The following is a 20,210-nucleotide window of genomic DNA, read 5'->3' as shown; positions in this document are numbered from 1 at the left end:
TAGGCCTCTCTGCACACCAGGGCCCAAGGTATCGGTGGGGACTGGTGGGCTCTTGAGGGCTAGGGAACACAGCACCATAAGCGCAGGCTTCACCTGCCTTCCCTATCTATAGAATTGCCCCCTTTTTGGCAGTAAGGACAGTAAACATCCCTACCTTTGGGTCTCCAGGCCCCCAAGAATGGCCCCACCCTGGTCCCCAGCTCAGCAGCAAATTCCACTCATTGTCCTCATTGTGTTCTAAACCTAAAGAAAACAAGGCATCATGCCCAGCAGCTCCTCCATGAAACATTAATCGCTGTCCCCTCCTCGAGAGGTTTCTAACCAGTGAAGGTGTGACCTACAGGAGCCATGGAAAAATCCCAATGGGTCAGCACATGGCCTGACCACGCCATGGGCGGGGGACCCGGCACCAGTTCCTCCAGTGCTTTTCCAGACCCCTGACTGGGGTTCTGGGGATACTGAGGACTGCCTAACAATCCCAAAATGGAGAGAACCTTCCCTGCATCTACCAAATCCCCCAAAGGCACCGCGGTCCTTGTGGTCTAGTGGCTTTAAGCCCCACACCCTTCCATTTGGGCCCTCAGAGCCCACAGGAGCGTTGAGATGGGTGGCAGTGCTATAGGGCCTGAGCTATGGGCCACTAACCCCGCTGACGCTTCACCACATTTGTGACCAGTTCACGACTCCTAGTCCTGGGTGCTGCAGAAATCAAGTCTTTTCCCTATAACCTCTCAACACCTCTCCAGGGCTGGGAAAGATGAATCCCCTTGATTCTGGAGGAGAAAGTGAAATGTCAAAAGGGGAATATGCATCCATAAGGAGCTCAGACTCTTGAATGTTTAGAAACCCAAGAGAGGTTGATCCGATGCTTGAGGTCATAGTATGTGTGGCTGAAATCCAACCTCAGGCTGATGTGATCGGTCACCTCTGGGCTCCGGCTGACCCTCTGACCTGTCCCAGGGTTCCTAGGGGGCCTCAGAATAAATGGAGCAATTGCAGAACCACGACTTTTTGCTCTTGTGAGTTTAATGGAAAGACACATGTTCTAGGATTCAGTGGCTGCTAGATTACATCCTGCTTCCTGCTGGGCCGGGTGCAGAGGGCACAACCTTCCAAGCCAGCTGAGTCATTCCATGTGCAATCTCAAGGGAAGGGCTGGGAGGGCATCTGATGGACATAGTGACCTGTTGTCTGGTCTCATCAGGGACCCAGCCAGAGAGGGACAACAGGTGCCCTCCACCAAGTCACATCACATGTGCAGCTGCCTGAATGTTCAACAGCCTGAGGACAAAGATTGAATCCTGGGAGCTTTCAGGAAATTTACTACTTCCATTAAAGTCTGATGAACAAACAGACAAGGTCTCAGCTGCCCAAGGAGCCCTGCTTCATCTGTTATTCCCTCAAAACTCTCCCTGCATGGGGCTGTACAGAAGATGAGAAGAGCAGCGTTGGGGATGGCCCCAAAGAGATGGGGTGCCTGGAGCATTAAACCCACAGGCTGGAAGCTGACGAGTAGTCTGGGATTGCCTTTGCCCTAAGCTGTTGCCCCCTTGCCTGATGGGTAGCTGAGGCCACTGAGGCCCTGTCTTAGTGCATTATTATCCCTCATGATGCAGCATTGCCCTTCCCCTTCTCAGATACTCTGCTGGGTGAACACGTTTCGCAGACATTTTTCTCCCAGGGAGAGGGGTAGCCAGGCCCTGGAAGACAGTGGGGAGGCTTGGGTGGGGCCAATGCTAAGGGGAGCAGCCTCAGGCCCTGTGATACCAATGTGTCTCAAGCAGACACCAAGTCCAGCTGACCCTGGAATAAGCAGGCTTCTCCTGATGCCGGGTGGCTCTAGGGCTGGCACTTCTCCCTTCCCCCTCCCCATGCACACTCTGCTGGAGTGGCTGCACTCGGCACGCAGCCTGGCTTCCTGGCTATCCCAGAGCTTAACTTAGCAGGAATCATGGCAAAACAGGCCAAGACCACATTGTGGAAAGAGCCTGATCTTTGAAGCCAAGCAGAACATGTTCAAATCCCAATTCTGCCACCAACATGCTGTGTGGCCTGGGGAAAGTCAGTTCATCTTCAGGGACTCTGGCACCCTCTACAAATGGGGACACGAATCTCTACCTTCCAAGGATGTTGTAAAGATTAGAGCGAATGTATGCAAAATCTCAGGGAGATTCCTCACACACAGTGAGTGCTCAAGAAATAGCAGTTCCCTGATGTCTTATTCAGTCCCTGCCTCTTGGCTCTAGGATTCTATATCTAAGCAATACACTAAAGAACTCTGTGCCATGGAATGGAGGTGAGTGGGGGTGGGGGTCGGAGTGAGTGAGTAGGAGTTGAGGTGGCTGGGCCCACAGCGGGGGTTGGGAGGGCTTCAGTCCTGGAAGGATGGGATGAGTTAAGGAGACAAGCCGAGAAGGGCTGAGACAGACAGCATCGGCACACCCTCACAGGCGGGCCTGGGGTGCAGCGGGCTAGCTGGTAGCCGATTCCCACAGCCTGGCTGGCATGCTGCCATTTATACGCCCCTCTCAAGCTGGGAGATAAGTTTCCTTATCTGTTAAATGGGCTGGAGGTTCTTGCGAGGGAATAAAGAGTGTGCAGATGTGATGCACTGGTTTGCAGGGACTGAGACAGCCGAGGGACCCAGGGCACGCTGAAATAAGAAAGCCTGTCCCGTCAACACGGCCTCAGTCTTCACTGTGGGGGTGCCTAGCCCCTGGCTCCCTGAGACCGAGCCCCTCTTATAGCACCGTCAGCCAGGTGTTCCACAGAGCAGGCAGGAACCATGTGTCTCCCAGGAGCAGTGCCGGGGCCCCGGGACCTGCCCATACACTATTTCCCAGCTCAGCCCACTGCCATGTTGATACCTGTTCCCTATGATCAGGCAGTGTGTGTGCATGTCGGGAGGGTCAGGAGCCGGGGTCCCAATCTCAGCCTGATGCAGAGCCAACTGCACTGGGCTCTGATGAGCAAGTCTGTCTCCCATGAGACGCTCAGCCCAGGTCAGATGGGTGGCAAATGTGGGTGGAGGGAAGGAGGACGGCAGAGCGATCCCCAGTGTTCCCGGGGTCCTGCTCTGTGGAGGGTAGAGAGGATGAGGGGCTGGGGGGGCTGTTAGACTTCAGGCCTGCTTTCCCCCATCCCTTCCATACTCAGGAATCAGAAATGGCTCCCATTGCCCCATTTAAACTGATCAGAATCCTGCCCTTTTCCCTGCCCCAGATCTTCAATGTCATCCCACTGGGCTCTGGAAGTCTCCTACTAGGAGTAGGACCTGTGTCCCTCAGATGAAGTCTGTGGTGTGGCTGTATCATCGCCTGAGGTCAGGAGTATTGAAGGCAGAAGGGGAGGCAGTGGCTCCTCCTCAGACTGAGTCCCTAGCAGTGGACTGATTTCCCTGTGGAGTAATCCAGAAACATTTGTGGGGACACGGCATCGAAAGAAGAAAAACTGCAAGAAGCCTGAAGGACCTTACAAGTCATTTTCCTTTATTAACATATAATGAAATTCCAACTCCAAAGAGACAATTATGCAGAGCAGGCAGACGCAGGGCCCTGGTGCGCAGCAGCGTAGAACCAGGCTGGGGGTGGGTGTGCCCCTCTCCATCACCACCCTCCCCACTCCTGGCCCCTGGCCATTGCCCAGGCAGAAACTGAGAAGCTGGAAATGAGAGGAATGAGCCTTGTGGTCCAGGAAGTAGCCACAGCCAGGGCCTTGGTTGCTAGGCCTGGCTAAATCATTATCTAACTGAAACGGAGGGCCTCAGTTTCTTTATCTGTTAAATGGGCTGGAAGTTCCTGCTAGGGAACGGAGAAGAGTGTGCGGATGTGATGTGCTGGTGACAGCTAAGGGCCTCCTGGTTGTCCCTCGGCTTCGAAATATCTGCGTAATTGTGTCTCTTTGTTTCTGTGGCCATCATGGCTAAGTGCACAGTGGTGGAGCTGCTCTGGCCCTGGTGGAATTGAATGGACTTATGTAGATAGATGAGTGGAAGAACTCAGCCTTCAGAGCTGATTCTGATCTCCAAACTGTCCTTGGGCTGCAGCTGTAGCTGCCTCATCAGGTCAAGGCTGACCTCTCCCCTCCAGGTCAATGCGGAAGGAAGGCTGTGGCCAGGGGTCACACAGCAAAACTGTGCAGGTTACTCAGCTGCTCAAACGCCTCCAACCAGGAGCTCGTGAACAAGAGCAGGACTTGCTCCATCCGCTCAGGACCAGCTGAGGGCTTGAAAAAAAAAACCCCCAGCCCCAGGAGGTCCACACCTGACCTGCATCAGGGTCATTCTGTCCTCAGGCTTTGGCCTTCAGCGAGCCCAAGTGCTCTTTGATAGACATATACCAGCATAATGGTGACCTGTGTCTACACTGACAAGAGGGGGTAGAGAACTGAAAGGATGAGCAAGATAATGCAGTGACAGATGGAAAGACCAACTCAAACTCAGAGAAGTAACATGGGTATTTCTCCTTCACCCTCTAAACGGCTTCATTCTGCAACAGCAGGCCCTGTCTTGGGAACACCCTCCACAGGGAAGAGAAAGTTCCAACTGCCTGGCTGTCTGTCCATCTCTGCTTTGTAGGCTGCCTGCTCTGCACACATGTACACAGAGGCGTGTGGCGATAGCCATGCCCCTGGCGAGTGGAAGGAGCAGCCCTGGTCTAGACCACGTTTTCTGGACCTGTGCTGTGTCTGCACTCAGGGCTGCAGGTCCGTGTAGCTCTCCCTGTCCCTGCCACTCTGCAGAAGGAGGTCGCTGAGGCCCTGAGACAGGGATGATTCCAAGGTCAGGCAGTAAGTCTGAGCAGGCGGGGGCCTGGGAGCAAGCAGAACTGAAGGAACAAAGCTTGCCCCTCCCCTGCACCTCCTGGGATCTCTTCCCCCTCCAAGCACCATTGGGAGCAAGGTGCAGGTTAGGAGGAGGAGGGCCGTGCCCAAAGGCACTAAGCAATTACAGTAGAATCCCAGGCACCTGCGCAGGTGGGTCGATGAGCAACTTTGGAACGAGGGGGGACTTTCTGGCACACCTCCCATCCCACTCTGAGAGGCGACTAGCAGGTGGGTCCCTCTCTTTCACCTTCTCCACGACTTCAGGGGAGTGGGTGAATTGGTAAATCTTGGTCCCCAGGAAGCTCTGAGGCCAGAAAACAGAGAAAGAAAGTGATAGAAACACCCCCAAATGAGGCTTGACCGTGCAGGTCTGGCAGATCTCGGGGAAGTGAGTTTGGCCAGCTTGTCAGAGTGTCTACAATATGGATTTCACCCCTCCCCTCCCTCCGCCCGCCCCTGCCCCTGCCCTCTACGTGGATGCCCGGGGTAGACCCCTTCTATTTGGGCTTCATCTCCACCCTGGAGTTGATGTCGTCGGCATCCAGGTCGTACTCCTCCACCTGGCCGCTGGTCCACACCTTCACGCGGTCTGTGAGGTCACTGCTGCGCGGGGCCAGGATGAAGTCGTAGATGAGGACAGCCAGGGCTCCCCCAATGAACGGCCCCACCCAGAAAATCTAGGAACAGAGCAGGTGTGTTCAGAAGGCTGCACTGAGAAGCCCTGGGAAGAGTTCCCTGCGGTACCCCCCCCCCGCCCACCACCCCGTTGGACAGGTTTTCTCCCACCTGAGACAGGCAGGCAGGAGGACCAAATCCTAACATCCGGATTCCGGTGCCCCTCAGAACCCGCCCAGGCCAGGCCGTGTGGTGAGGGCACCTCCTTGCCTCTGCATGGCCCAGTTCAGGCACAGGCAGTAGCAGCCCCTTCTTAAGGAAGGCCACCACCCCCACCCTCCCAGCTTTGGAAGGGCCCCAGAGACCGTTGTTAATGCAAGGCTGGCCTAGCACATCCACATCCGTGACAAGAAGAGCTAACATCCACCAAGTGCTGCCCCTGTCCTGAGCTCAGTTTACAGATAGGGAGTGAGCCCTTTCCTCCTCTCAGCCACCCTGGGAGGTGGGCACCACCATATCCCCCTCCACAGCTCAGGAAACCGAGGCTCAAGCACGCTGCTCAAGGTCATGCTGAAGCTAAAGGTGGCAGGGCCAGGATTTGGAGCCCCACTTTCAACCACGCTGCTGGGATGACCTGGAGGCCGGGCAGCCTGGGGCAGGGCAGAGCTGGGAGGGCTCAAGCTCAGTGTGACCCCACCCTGCCCCTTCATGGCAGGCCTCGGTTTCCTGATTTCCTGTGCCCTGGCTGTCTCCCAGAGCCTCCAGGACAGGAAGGGATGCTGCCAGGGTGGGGTCTGGCTTAGCATGGGACACCAAAGCCTCCCACCCCCCACCCTGTGCCGTAGGGGCAGCCCGTGGGTCGCCTACCCAGTGGTTGCTGAAGTTGTGTGTGATCACCGCAGAACCGAAGGACCGCGCAGGGTTAATCCCACAGCCGGTGTAGTCAATCTGTGAGAGAAAAAGACAGAGGGAGGGGCAAAGGCAGAGTCACAGGTGAAGGGAGAGTGAGAGGAGGGAGAGAGAATAATCAGGGGTGGGGGACAATGAGACCCAGAGAGAGAAGAGTGCTGACCCCAAGCTGGGCAAGAGGTCCCTGTGCTCCTCTCCAGGGCAGGACCCAGCCCCCACCCCCAGCCCCAGTGCTGGCCGCCATCCTCCACCCCATGGCAAGAGCCCTGTTGAAAGTCCCACTGGCTGCCCATGGCAGGGCACCCCACCAGCCCCTGCTCTCCCTACCCCTGCCTCCACCTGGGAGGGTCCCCAACTCACAGCCAGGAGGTGTCCGAGGGCTACAGAGAGGCCGATGGCGAGGGGGGCTGAGCCACCAAGGTCGCGGCGTCTCCGGTCGGTAGTGGCCAGGACGCACAGCACCAGCTGCAGGGTCCCGATGATCTCGATGCCCAGGCCCTGGCCTGAGTTCACGCCATCAGCCAGCTGCAGGGGAGAGAGGTGAGGAGGACCGGTGAGGAGGGTAAGCAGGGACTGTGTCCCAGAACCCCAAAGATCCCCAGACCTCCCAGGCCCAGGCAAGAAAGGCAGACCCTCAGATGGGCCTTCAGAGCCCCTCACAGGGCCCAGGGCAAGTACATACAGCAGGTGGTGGAAATCAGGCCTCAAACCCTCCCACTGCTGTGGATGAAACTCCAGCTCAGCCTCTATGACCTGCCCAGCCCCAGCCCCAGCCCCAGCCCCACTCTGCCTAGAAGCTGGAGACCCGTGGTGTGAGCTGCGGCCTTTGCATCCAGCTGCATCCTGGCCACGTTACTCTGGGGTACCAAGGCTAGAGGCAAGGGGCGAGTCCCAGGCATGGGGGTGATGGTCAGGAGCACGGTCCTAGAAGAGATGCAAACAGGTGGGAGGGCCCAGCAGGGGACATGGCTTCATACCCAAAAGTCCAGAACATTCCACCCCATGCCTGACTGCATCTAAATTCCAGGGCTGTGGGGGCCTTCAGTGAGCCCCCGGCTCCCTCCGCCCTCTCTCCCCACCGTGCCTGCCTCCCTTGTCTCCACCCTCTCTCCTTCTCTACCCATCTCTCTTCCTGGTCCAGGCCCTGTCTCCCATTTCTTCTGGTCCTGCCCTCCCTGTCTCTCCTTCTTATTCCTCCCTGCTCCTGGCCCCAGTCTCACCCTCTGTCTCCCTGGCCAGATAGGCCCCCCCCACCACTGTCTGGCTGCCACTTGCTCCTGGGCCACTTTTAGAAACATGACTCATGGAAAGAGAAGGGAATGGGAGCTGCAGTGAAGTCATGAAAGTTGTCCCTGTGCAGCTGCCCCAGGAGGACCCTCCCCAAGGAGCCCCAGCACCATCCACTAAGCTTTGTGGCTGTCCCAGGGGCTCAGTGCACTCACACAGGGGAGCTGGACCACATCAGCAAAGGCTTATTTGCAAAGATGCCCAGATGAGGCCACTTAGGCTGCCTTCTCCCAGCCAGGGCGGATGCACCCAAACACTTCCCAGCTGGCAGCCCCACTACCCAGCTCCCGTTCTCAGGGTATGGGAGTGTCTCCAAGGTCATAGGGAATTCTGCAAAACCCAAGGTAGGGGGGCACACCTTGGAGGTTTTCCCAGCCCCACCCTGAGGCCATCCTACAAGAACAATTCTCTTCCCGGCTTTGTCTGCAGCCCTGGGTTACAGGGAATGACTCACATCCCCTCCCCTGCCTTGCAGCCCCAGATTTGGGCCTTTCCTGGCAGACCCCAGAGCTACATCCCTATAGGTCTGCCAGACCTCTGGGCAATGACCAGTTCCCTTTCTGTCCCAACATTGGACCAAGGAGGCAGAAGCCCTAGGTTCAGGTCCTGACTCTTACTTTCTGGCACTGTGAGCATGGCCTATCCCCTCTGGTCGTCAGTCTCCCCATCTGCAAAATGGATCTCATTTCTCCATGCCTGCTCTCCAGACCAGCCGGGAGGTTCAAAGGCTAAAGGGGCCATCTCAGGGCATTTGCCGACGCAGGAGGGACGGGGCAGTGGTTGTGGCTCTTGTTGTGGTTCTTCTCATTGTGTGTGTACAATTTGGGGACAGGCAGAAGGAGACGTCTTGCCTGCATAGATGGGAGTGACAGCAGCTGGAGCCTGCCCAGAGTCAGGACAGGCTGGACGGGGTTGAGGCTGGTGAGGCCAGGCTGGTTAGTCCTGATGCCCACCCACCCACCCCTGTCCCTCTGTGTCTGAGCCTTCAGGAAGCTCACAGCTCCTTCTGTTCCTCTCTTCTCTGCTCTCCAGGGCTGGCCTAATTGCTAGCTGGCAGAAATCCTGAAGCCAGCCCTTCCGCAATGATTAATGGAGCCATGGCTGTATCCGCCTTGGAGAACCCTCCCAGCCCCACCCCTCACAGATGTGACCAGAAGGAGCTCATCTCCTCTGGTTCTTAACCAGGTCTGAGAGTCCCAGTCCCTACCCAAAGATACCATGCTTTTCATGCAAAGTGGGCAGAGCAGAAGGTGAGGGTTCCAGGCTCTGTGCTCTGAGTCCTTGGGGAGGGGAGGGAGCAGTCACCTGCCCTGGGAATTCAGGAATATGTCTTCCTGACTGCTAAGAACCACATGGGCTGACAGTCTTCCTCTCTAGTACCCACTACCACCACCACCACCACCAGGAAGCCTCCCCTGATTGCTTCAACATCTACTGACAATCTTCCTTCAACTACCTAATACACTTGCATTATTTACATCTGGAAAAACTTGCACACATTTCTTCTGAAGCGTCAAAAAGATACAAGCTCTCCATTTTGTGCTGAGCCCTTGTAAGCCCACTGCTCAAGGCCCAGTTCAGACCGCACCCGCTCCTAGAAGGCTTCCCAGACCCCTGACTGGAATTAACTTCTGCTCTCACCTGCCACGCCCTCACTGAATTCTCTGTGCATCTTGTAGGAAACCAATCTTCCTGCAGCCTATGTTGGGGCAACTCCTCCTGGCTTTGGAGTTCGGTGAGGACAGGGTGGGGGGCCTCTGCCATTTCGTGCCCACACATCTGAGGGGAGCCTCACTGTGTGGTGATGGAAGTAGTAGAGATGCTAATTTTCTAGAACTCCCACCCTCGAGAGGGGCAGCCTGGCTCCAGAGATGCTCTCCAGACCCAGGGCTGTCTTCACTTTCTAGCTGGGAAACAATGGGTCAATCATTAGCCTCTGGGGGCCCTACAAGGCAGTCTGTGCGATGGCTCAGTGAGATGATGCTGTGGAGGCTGAGGCCCAGGGAGGATGCAGCAAAGCCAGGATCCTTGTCCCATGGGCTGTGCCACCCTACACTCACAGGTCAATGGGCTGGATGCTCCTAGGCCCAGCCAAAGGGACCTGGCTATCCCCAGCATGGACTCAGGAGCTGGCAGAAGGTGGCTCTGGGCTACCAGTGTGTCCTGGCTCAGGGGCAGCCCAGGAATGATCTCTCCGGGCAATGTACTCTAAGCCCTCCCTGCTACCCACAGACAGGCCAACCAGGGTAGCTTCCAAGGCCTGGGGCCCCTGACGGCCCGCCCTGGCCTTGAGGAACAGCAGGCTCCAGAGGCCTCCAGACCTGACTGAGGCTCTAAGCATTCATTCTCAGGGGACAGAAAACATTGAGACCTTCCCTGCCCACCCCAGTGCCGCCAGGACTCAGCACTGGGCAGTGAGGGGACCTCTGTGGGCCCCACAGTGTCACTCCTCCGTGGGTGTTCACACATGGACATGGGGGTGTTCCTGGCTTTGTGTCTCTGCATGTCTTGTAGATAAGTGTCTGCTGTGTCTGTGGATGACCACATGTGTCCAGGGTTCACTCCCTCTTTCTCTTTTTTGTTAGATTGTAAGTGGTTTATTACACAATAATTAAATTTTAAAAATCTGTAAAAGAACTACAAAAATCCCCAATCTGCATGCACCAAACAACATAGCCTAAAAATAAATGAGGGGAAAATTGACAGAATTATAAGGAGAATTGGATCACTCTACCACCAGAGTGAAAAATTGTAACAATCTTCTATTAGAAACGTATAGAATAAATGAAGCAGCCAAAAACTACCAATAACATGAACAGGGAGGGTTTGAACCACATCATTAACCAACTTGGTTAAAAAAAATATTAAAAACCCTGTACCCCTGAATTAGAGAATACATATGCTTTTTAATCTCGTGGGACATTCATACAACTGGTCAGGTAGTGACCAAGAGCCTCAGCCCTCCCCGGGAGCAGCTATCACACAGGGGTCTCTGCAGGACAGGAGATCCTGGAGGCCGTGCTGTGTGTCTGCACTGGTGTGTCTGACGGCACTTCTGAGTGCTTCACTGTCCCTGTGTCACACCCACACAGGTGCCACTACCAGCTAGACAGGGAAGAGAAAAGAAAAAAATGAGCCCCTCAAGTGAGAAGACAGCAAGTCTCGACGAGCCCTTTATTTGCTCCCAGAAGCCATTTCATCTTCCTGACAAGAAATACACAAAGCAATAGCTTCCTCCCTGCCTCCCTCCTTCTTTTCCTAACTCCAGCTCAGGGAAAGGAAAAGGCTCCATTGAGGAACCCCCGCCCAACCCTCCTCGGGTCCCAGACAGAGCGTGAGCGGGACCACCCAGTCTTGAGAATGAGTTCTGTGTACCGTGTGTGCGTTCCCCATGTGAGAGCACATATGCGTGCATATTTGTGTTTGTGCAATGCTGTGCACTGCGGAGCAGCAGAAATAATCAAGGGCTAGGAGACACTGCCACCTTGACAAGCCTCCACGCTTCTGTGGTCTTCAGCTTCCCCATCGGTAAAATGGAGGCCTTGGCCCAGATTCTAGCCCCCGGCAGTCTCCAGATGCGCCTCCTGCCTGACGTCGGGTGGTCATTCTCTAGCCCCGGATCCAGAAACCTGAGCACAGGATCCCCTGCAGGCCATCAGAACTGCTGGTTTCAGTGTGACACAAAGCCTATGTTGCAGAAGCTGTCACCTACCCTACTACACCCCTGCATAGAAAGGCACCCCCAAAGTGGCCTCCCCACCAGATAGCGTCTGTTGCACACCCCTGATGACAGGGAGCTTATTGACTTAGAGGGAGCCCCTTCTTCATGTCAGCAGTGACAACCACCACCTTCTTTACACTGAGCAGAAACCTGCCTCCCAAGGGGCCTTGACTTTGATGAGATTGCAGGCACTGAAAGGGCGGGGAGAGGGGTGTGGGAGGATGATGGAGCAGTAGCATTTTCTAGCCTTTCTGGACATAGTTCTAAGTTGGAGATTTCAGCCTCAGAGTGTGCCCACGCCACTGAACTGTAGCTACTGGCTGAGTGAAGACAGCCCCTCATGATCCCCCTGGGCACCATTCCATGTGGGCAAGGAGCCCCTCTTGTCCCCGGGGGAAGCCCTGACTGAGGGGACCCAGGCCACCTGCAGGACCTTGCAGAAGGCATTTTCCTGCCTTCCTTCAGGTGTGAGCGCTCAGATTCCAGCCATTCGGGAGACTCCAGATTTGTGTGAGTTTCCAGAAGGTAAAGGCCATGGCCCCTGCTGGCAGGGGGCCCTAGGCTAAGTGGGGGCACCATCTGGAAATGCCTTGCAATGAGCTAATGGCCCCTCACGCTGCTGGAAGGCTGCCCTGGGTGGAGAGGGGGAGGCAAGGTGTGAGAGGAGGCTGTGGCCTGGCGAGGTGCAGGAGGTGGTAAGCCCCTTAGGCATCCCGGGGAGCTGTGTCCCCTCTGAATGCAGGGCCCCTTCAGACCAGAGTTCCCAGTGCAGGCCCTGGTTAGGGCAAGCATCGTGGTGGGCAACACTGGGACCAGCTGTGCTGTGCTGTGCTGAGCTGAGGGCCCTAAAGGAGAAGCAGCCTCAGGATTTTCCGTGGTGAGGGAAGTCTCCACCACAAAGCTCCCGCCCCTCTCTGTGCCTTCCCTGTCATCTGGGACTGGCTGGAAACAGTAATTATATGTCCCAGATGTGGCATCACCACCCAGCCCCCAGCCCTCCCTGCATAGCCGGGGCTGGACAGGGACATGGAAACTCTGCCTGCCTTTCCCCAGCCCTCCCCTGAGCTCTGGGGGAGGTGGCAGGGCCCCCAGGAGAACTGGTGGCATGAAGGGGCCTCTCATTCTATGGCTAGGGAAACTGAGGCCCAGAAAACAGGGTGAAAGGGAGAGTTTAGGGCTTCGGTCAGGCCCCTGATGCCGCAGGTAGAAGCACTTCTTGAACAGTCAGGCCCTGAATTAGGAGGGCTGGTGAAGACCCCAAAGAGGGTAGCTTTGCCCTCTGCCTGAGCCCAGGGGGCAGAAATCACAGGCTCTGGGGATCCACACTCCTTCCCCTGGATGAAGCCCCCGGCCTGAATCCTGAGCCCTCACCACCCTCCCTCCATGCCCCCCAGCCTGACCACACCCCACTACTCCCAGACACTGCCCCCCACCTCCTCCCACCCTTGCTTACACAGTCCTCTCTGGCCCTTCCCTTGGCAGGGTCTCCACATTCTGGCTCCTGCGAAACCTCCTCCCTGATGCTTTCCTGGACCTCCCACCCTTTAAGTTCAAAGGTTCCCAGGCTTCCTGCCCTGACACCTCTTATCGAATCTGCCTCCTGCTCCATATCACAGGCAGCTGTGCACTGGCTTATCTTGCCATAGGGCTTCTCCGGGGAGGGAGCCGGGCTAACCCAGCCCTGCACTGAGCACCCAGCAGTCCCCGGTCATGCTTACAGGGAGCCGGCTGAGCAAACCAGACAGCAGAATGAAAAAAACAGCAAATGCCAGTAATCCCAAGTCCATCAATGTCTCCTACTTCTCAGAGTGTGGCCATGCCCTGCTGTGTCCCTATCTCATAGACAGGAGCTAGGACCATACAGGCTTGTCTGTTGTGTGATGTCACATGGTGTTAGTGGCTGAGCTAGGACGGGGACAGGCAAGAGTGTCCCCCCACAGCCTCAGAGCCTCTCACCCTTGGCCAGAATTGGTATTTGGCTCTTAGAACTAGCCAAGACCTTGCAGGCTGGATGGAGGCCCATGGTCTCTAGAGGGCGTATCCTGAGCCCTGACTGAAGTCAGGAGAAAGTTGTCCCCAACATGTCTCAAAGGGACACCCCTGACTCACCCCAACCACTTCCTGCCACCTCTTTCTCTGTTTTCCTTGGAAATCTCCATGCCAACAACTTGCCCCACCCAGATTTTGGCTGGGGTGGGGCTCAGGGCCAGAGAGGCTGCAGGAGTCTCCCCTGGATCATGAAGGAGTGTGTGTCACCTGCTGCCCAGACCAACCCCTGTCCCTTTTAAGGCATCCAGGCCACCCCTGAGGCCCCTCCAGTTCCAGAGCCAGTGTCTGATGGGAGCCCTCTGGGGGATACCTTCTCTGTTTCTAGGCCCAGAGTTGAGCTGCAGAACCCCACCCTTCCTGTCGGGACAGGGCAGCGCCTGAGCCCCCACCGCAATGCATAGTGCCCTGATGTTCAGCACTGGCCCTGCTTGGCTGCTCTTAGCCAGCCTCCCTGGGATGGGTGATAAGTGCAAAGCAATGAAGTGAGCTGGCTGTATGGGTGTGGCTGTGAGATGTCACAAGACCTAGGTCCCCTCTCGAGATTCAGGGTCTGCAGCTCCAAGGAAGCTCAACAGGTTAGCTGCAGACAGGTCTTGAATCCAGGTGTGTGCCTCCAAGCCCAGGGCTGGCCCCCACACTAGGCTGCTCCTCTTTTTCTCCTATTTGCAACATGCCCAGCCCAAGTATTGGGGTGACTATAAAAAATGGAGGCCAGGGAGGACATGGGACACGGGAGTCGGGTGTGGCCCTTGATCCAGATGGCACAGATGGAGCCCGCCCTCCTGCCTCTGCCTCGGATGCCCGTACTGGAATGTGAAGCCTTTGCCAGCAGGTGCAGAGGTACTGCCCTGTGAGATGGGAGGGAAGAGATGGGGCCAGAAAGCCTGGGAATCACAATCCCTCCCCTACGGGGACCCTTCCCCAGCCCGTGATGCCCAGCCAAGCCTCAGCATGAGCTTGACCCTACCCATCGGAACTCCCTGAGGCCACAAGCTCTGCCTCCACTGGAAACCGAGGCCTGGGGCGCAGAGCTTGACGTGGCCTGCCTGAGCTCTGTCCCTTACATCCCCTGTAGCCATGTCTAAACTGGCTAAAGTCTAAACTCCAGCCCAGGGAGCTAATCTTCAATCTTGGGCTGAGCAGAGGTTGGCTGCAGAGGAGGTTGGGCAAGGTGTCACCGTGACACAAAAGTGCTAAGCCCCCCGTGGCCGGGCTGAGCCAGCTGCCCTCTGCACCAGACCTTTACCTAGCCTCCTGCTGGCTGCCAGCACCGGGATCTGAACTTTGGCTAGGAAGAGAGAGGACAGCTGCTGTAATCACTCCTGCCATCTCTGTGGCACCCTCAGAGATGGCGCACACCATCCCCACACCCACCTGCCCTGCCCACAGCCCCGCCAGCCTCCTCTCTCTAGATGAGTCCTCCTCTCTGTTCCTTAGCCTCCCTCCCTCCCCATGCAGGCCCTCAGAGACATCCTCGAAGCCTTCCTCAGTCTCCAGGCCAAATCACCCCCTGCTATGGCCCAAGCCCGGCCTGAGTTTGCACTTGTCTGAGGAGCTGGAAAAGCCCAGGTCTCGGATAGCAGGCAGCTACCGCCAGCAGCCTATTACCCATGCCAAGCAGCTCAGGAGACATTCTTTTCCACAGCTGCCACCCAGTCACCAGCATCTGCTTATCATTAGTGACCCCAGTCCAGACCCCATTCAGGCCAGGAGCCATGGGCACATGTGGTTACAAACTCACCCCCACACACCCTTACACGGGTGCACAAACATGCGCACAGTTTACACAAGCTCAGAGACCCATGCTGGCAAACACGTGTACACATGCACACACAAACAGACACACACACGCGCCACACCTGTCAGTGCCTGGCCCCCAGCCCACACTGTAATCCAGGAAAACCCCTTTCAAACAGTGTCAGAAAGTATTTCCACTCCCTTATCTTTGTCTAATTCCCAAGGGCAGAGGAGTGGAAGAGAGCCCTTCTCTTAATTCCTAGAGGTGGTGTGTGTGGAAACCTGTGTGAATATGGGGGGCTCCCCAGAGGCCTGGGGGCTCCCTGAGGGAGTCTTGCTCACAGACTTGCAGAACCAGCGGCAGACAGGCTGGGCATCGGGTTCAGGGTGGCTAGGGATGGTGGGCAAAGTTTCCCCAGGGTGCAAGGCTGCAGAAGGAGGGAGCTGGCAGCACAGGCAGGACTGAGAAGGGCCAAAAAGCTACAGCCAAGGGGCGAGGAACGGCTGGCCAAGCTTATTCCCCATAATAAATGCCCTGCAGGGGACATTGGCAAGACCATTATTCTCTGGCTTTCAGCTTCCCACAGTGCCTGGCGGAAAACAGGCTCTGGGAGGCATGCATAGCTGAGTTCTAGCCCCAGCTCTCTACGTGACCTCCAGCCACCTCTTGTTCTCTCCGTTCCTCAGTGTCCCCATCTGCACAATGGGCCGAGGATGGAACCAGTGCCTTTCAGCATCATTCTAGAACACCCTGAGCCCAGGGACACCCTACTCACGTCATTGCGGCCAAGCGAGTTCCCAGGCAGGGAGGAGGTGATGCCGGAGAGGATGGCGGTGGCGACGATGGCCCCCACACACTGGGCAATGATGTACATGAGGGCACGGAGAATGCTGATCTGGCAGCTGAGCAGCAGCCCCAGTGTGACGGCTGGGTTGAGGTGGGCACCGCTGATGTGGCCCACGCTCTGCGCCAACGTGGCAATGCTCAGTCCGAAGGCCAGCGACACCTTCACATTGTCCTGGACTGCCGTCTGGTTGTTCCCCACTGGGTATTTGAAGCCCAGGGCAGAACCGATGCTGATGAAGATAAAGAGGGTCATGGCCAGGAACTCGGCCACCACTGCCCTCCAGAAGAGCTTCTTCTTGAACTCACTGGCCATGCTGGCAGGGGGCTTGCCCTGAGACCGCTGCCGGGTGCTCAACTCCCTCTGAGAGCTGAGCCACAGCCTGGGCTGGGCCTATTTATAGGGGCAGGGGGGCGGGGGGAGCACAAAGGGAGGAAGGCCTCTCTTCACTCCTGGCCCGCCCCACACCACACGGGCCTCCTCTGGATGGATGCAGACTCGGCTCTGCTGTCGGCCTGCCAACTTTTTCCTTCCTCCTCTGCCCCCCTCCCTCTCTCCCTCCGCCCTCAGCCCTGCCCAGCCCAAGGAGGCAGGCAGGAGGCGGCCGTTGCTCTAATAGGCTTTGGGAAATTCCTCCAAGCTGGCCTCACTCAGGGGACCAGAGAAACACAGGTGTCTCCACCCTGTGTGCAAAGCTCAGGGGGTTCCTGAGGGTAGAGCCAGGCACTCCAGAGTGGGCGAGTGGGTAGGCTGGACTCGGTGGGTGGACATTGCCCTCCCTGGAGGCAGGCACCATGATCCTGCTGGCCTGACATCCCCATCCCAACCCAGAGAGGGACTGGCCTGGAATCCCTGAGCCCAGGGCTCCTGAGGGGCAGTCGGGGCCTCCTGCACGGCCACTGCATGCCATGTTAGGGATGTCCCAGAGCCCCCAGTCCCACCAGCCAAGCCTCTGTGGAAGCAGGTACGGAAGCATCAGAAGGTGCAGAGAGGTTGTCCGTGGCTGCTCTCTGTGCTGTGAGCTTGGCAGGGCTGTTAGAAAGCCCCCGCCCTCGGAGCTCCCAAACTTCTCAGGAGCTGTTTGAACCAATGATTTGAGGGCTGGCTGGTGATGATGGAGACAGTTTCGGACTTTCAAGGCAGTCACACTGGCAGGTCACTGGAAAGGTGGAAGGAACGGCAGCCCGACCTGGCATTGGAAGGTGCTGGAGAGGAGGGAGGGAGTGAGCAGGAGAGAAAGGGAGAGACAGGAAGATGCAGGCTGAGGGGAGGAGAGCAGAGACGCCGAGAGAAGGACGGACAGTAGAAGGGAAACAGAGCCAAAGTGGAAGTGAAAGAGACAGATCCCCAGCCAGAGGCAGTGAGACAAGCAGGGCTGAGAGACAGAGCACAGAGGGTTAAGAAAAGACGAACTGAAACAGGGAGATAGGACTGGACCCAGAACCAAGAAGCAGAAAGGAAGACATAAATGAGAGGCAGAGAGCAGGAGGGGCCAGATGAGCCCCCCACAGCGGGAGGGACCAAAGCCCTCAGGCAGACCCCCGTGGACCCCCTGTGCCCTGGGCATCTCCAATCCAGAGGTCCAGCGCCAGCCGATAAACAACAAGAATCTGGACTCTGGCCAGCAAGCCGTCAGGAACCCCGGGGCCCAGCCCTCTTGCCTGCTACATGGAATGTGCTGGACAAGCCAGGCCCAGGAGGGAGGGTCCCCCTGTGGCCCCTAGGAAGGGCCTGGGATACTCTGGGCTCTCCTCCCACCTCCTGCCTGCCCCACCACAGTCTCATTCAGCAGTGTTGGCATCTTCCCATTATAGGTGGGAAACTGAGGCCCAATGAGAGGACTCCTCTGAGTTCGAAGTATGCTTAGGGCAAGGCAAGGATGACTGCATCTTGTACCTCTTGTCTGGGGGCCATCTTGCAGACAATGACGCCAGCCGTCACTGATCACCCCTCTGCCTAGCTGTGGCCTGGCTCTCAGCATAAATTGACAGGGTCCAGCCTGGTGTGTGTTTGCTGGGGCTGCAGGAGATGCATTCCCCTAAGTGCCTGTCCAGGATGGCGGTGGCCAGTACGCCCTGCCTGCTTAGAGAGCCCGGGTGGCCGAAGGTCATCAGCACTTCCTTAGCTGTCCAGGAGAGGAAAGTAGCTCCGCTGGGTCACTTCCTGGGCCCTCCTCTACATCCTTTCCTCTGAGGAGCCCTGGCTCAGCATTCCAGGCTCTGGGAGGCTCCCTCACACCCCTGGCTCCGGGCCCAGGGCCCCTTGCCCTGGCAAGGACACTGACTCACATGAGAAACTCTTTGGTCAGTTCCAGGGGCATCCAACCAGAGCTCTCTGCAGGACTAGGACTCCCTCAACTTGAAGTTTTAGAGAGCAGCCTGTTTCTCCTGTAGATCTGGCTCCTGAGGGCAGGTGGGGGTGGCACCCCTCAGACCAGGGTCCTCTGGAACATGACCATCTCCCTCCAGGCCATAGGCTCCTGGCTGTCTCCAGTAGACGATGCCTACTGAGGGACATACACACCACCCTCCTCCTCCCCACACCTGTCCCTGCTCTGCTCGGTACAGGGCTATGTTCTGAGGCTGGCAGGTGCTGGGAACCAGCCAAGAAGACTTGAGGGAAGAAGCAGGGGCAGAGCTGGCACCAGGCCACAAGGGGCCACTGAACTCAGGCCATGTGGCCCTGCAGAGTGGCAGAGACAGGAAAACAGGCCTGCATGGACCCAGGCATGTCCCGGGTGTCCATGATGGTGTCCATGTGCAGGTGAGGGCCCACAGTTTGCTACTGTACATGTGGATGAGGGTCATCTGAGACTTACTAATTTATCCAACATATAGTTGGATAAATGTTTAGTGTGTATCACAGGCCAGACATTGCTCTGGGTACAGGGCAGACAGACAAGAGCCAGGCAGACCAGCTTCGGTTCACACACAGTTTCCATCCCATTAAGAGCCCGTGGGCTCAGCGAGGACAGGCTAATGACTGTGGCACTGTGGAGTGAGTGTGTGTGTGTGTGTGTGTGTGTGTGTGTGTACTCAGCAGAAGCCCACCTTGCTCAGCATCGGGCAGGTGGCCAAGGGACCCAGGGGGAACTGGTCAAGCAAAGCATTTTGCCCAGGCAGATTAGATCCCAGCAATCTCACGATGCTATGAGGCTCCTCAGGGTGCCACTCTACCACCTCCTGCGACTCTCATCCTCCCCCCCTCGTCAGCATGGCCTCTGCCTTTAATGCCACCATTACATCTCCATTCTTTTGGAGGAAGGCATGGCTGTCACCAGGAGGCGCCACCAGAATGCAAGCATGGCCAGGAGTGCCAATATAGAGCTCATGTGCCCACCATTGCTGAGGGTCCCTGTGACCGGCACCTGGCCATGTGGTTGGAAATGGGAAGGGCTTGCTGCTGGAGCCCTAGGCCCAGGGATGCCTCCAACCCCTCTGCCTCCTTCTTGATCTGCCACAAATGCAGACCAACCAGAGAAGGAAGGAAGGAAGGAAGGACACAGCATCCAGCTGGGGCTTGTTTCCCGAAACCCCGGAAGGCTCAGATTGTAAATGACTTGCCAAAAAAAGGCAGAGCTGGCACTAAAACTCAGGACACCCCATCCCAGGGCCCGAATGCAGTTCTCTGCCCATCTGTCAGGAAGGGCCCCTGATGACCCGGTTACCAGACAGAAACCCCAGTACAAAACTTGGGGGCTGCAGGCCCAGAGAGGTGCCAGGATGGGTGGGGCAGGGAGGGAGGGGACAGGCTCCAACAACCCTGTATAATTTGGGTGGTGGGTGGGAAGGGAAGCACCGGCTAAGAGTACGCACCAGAGGAGTTCAGGGCAGCCAGAGCCACCCCTGTGGTCCCAGTGAGCCCTAGGAGGCTGGTCTCTGGGCAGGTGCTGTGTGCAGCGCAGCTCTCCTCCCGGACTTCCTGATTTGGCAGGTGCTGTCCGCTTGCCCTCTGCTGGCTCCTGGGTCTTCCCATGGACTCGGGCCTGAGCCAGGCTAAATAAGGGGGCTGCCCCCACCCCCGCTTCTGAGCCCTGGGTGGGGCTTGAGGCTACTAAGGCTGGGCCCTTCCTGGCCCTGCTGACAGCAATGGTCTTGGCAAAGGCTTTTCCAGATGTGCCTCATTCCTGACTTGCCCCAGAGACCCGCGTTCCCGCCAGAGCTGGCTGTTCCCAGGACTGTCTGGGCCCCGTCTCCTGGTGGGAGAACCTTGGGCTTCATCCG

General features: G+C 57.1%; 1 protein-coding gene across 2 annotated transcripts; it reads right to left on the bottom strand.

Moving 5' to 3' along the window:
* Positions 1-3,467: 3,467 nt before the first annotated feature.
* Positions 3,468-16,649, bottom strand: AQP1 (aquaporin 1 (Colton blood group)). 2 transcript variants are annotated; one of them, XM_037737945.1, is made up of 5 exons: positions 15,919-16,649; positions 6,709-6,873; positions 6,307-6,387; positions 5,343-5,501; positions 3,468-5,128 (listed from the first exon to the last, which is right to left on the bottom strand). In XM_037737945.1, exons 1-5 carry the CDS (start codon positions 16,300-16,302, stop codon positions 4,946-4,948), a joined length of 972 nt encoding a protein of 323 aa, XP_037593873.1. In that variant the 5' UTR covers positions 16,303-16,649; the 3' UTR covers positions 3,468-4,945. The 2 variants fall into 2 exon arrangements, with proteins under 2 accessions (XP_037593873.1, XP_017382598.1); XM_017527109.1 differs by having other exon boundaries at positions 3,468-5,501.
* Between the last annotated feature and the right edge of the window lie 3,561 nt (positions 16,650-20,210).

The sequence above is a fragment of the Cebus imitator genome, unplaced genomic scaffold (genome assembly GCF_001604975.1).
Source record: "Cebus imitator isolate Cc_AM_T3 unplaced genomic scaffold, Cebus_imitator-1.0 Scaffold45, whole genome shotgun sequence".
Taxonomy (NCBI): Eukaryota; Metazoa; Chordata; class Mammalia; order Primates; family Cebidae; genus Cebus; species Cebus imitator.
This window is presented reverse-complemented; position numbering and strand designations above follow the sequence as displayed.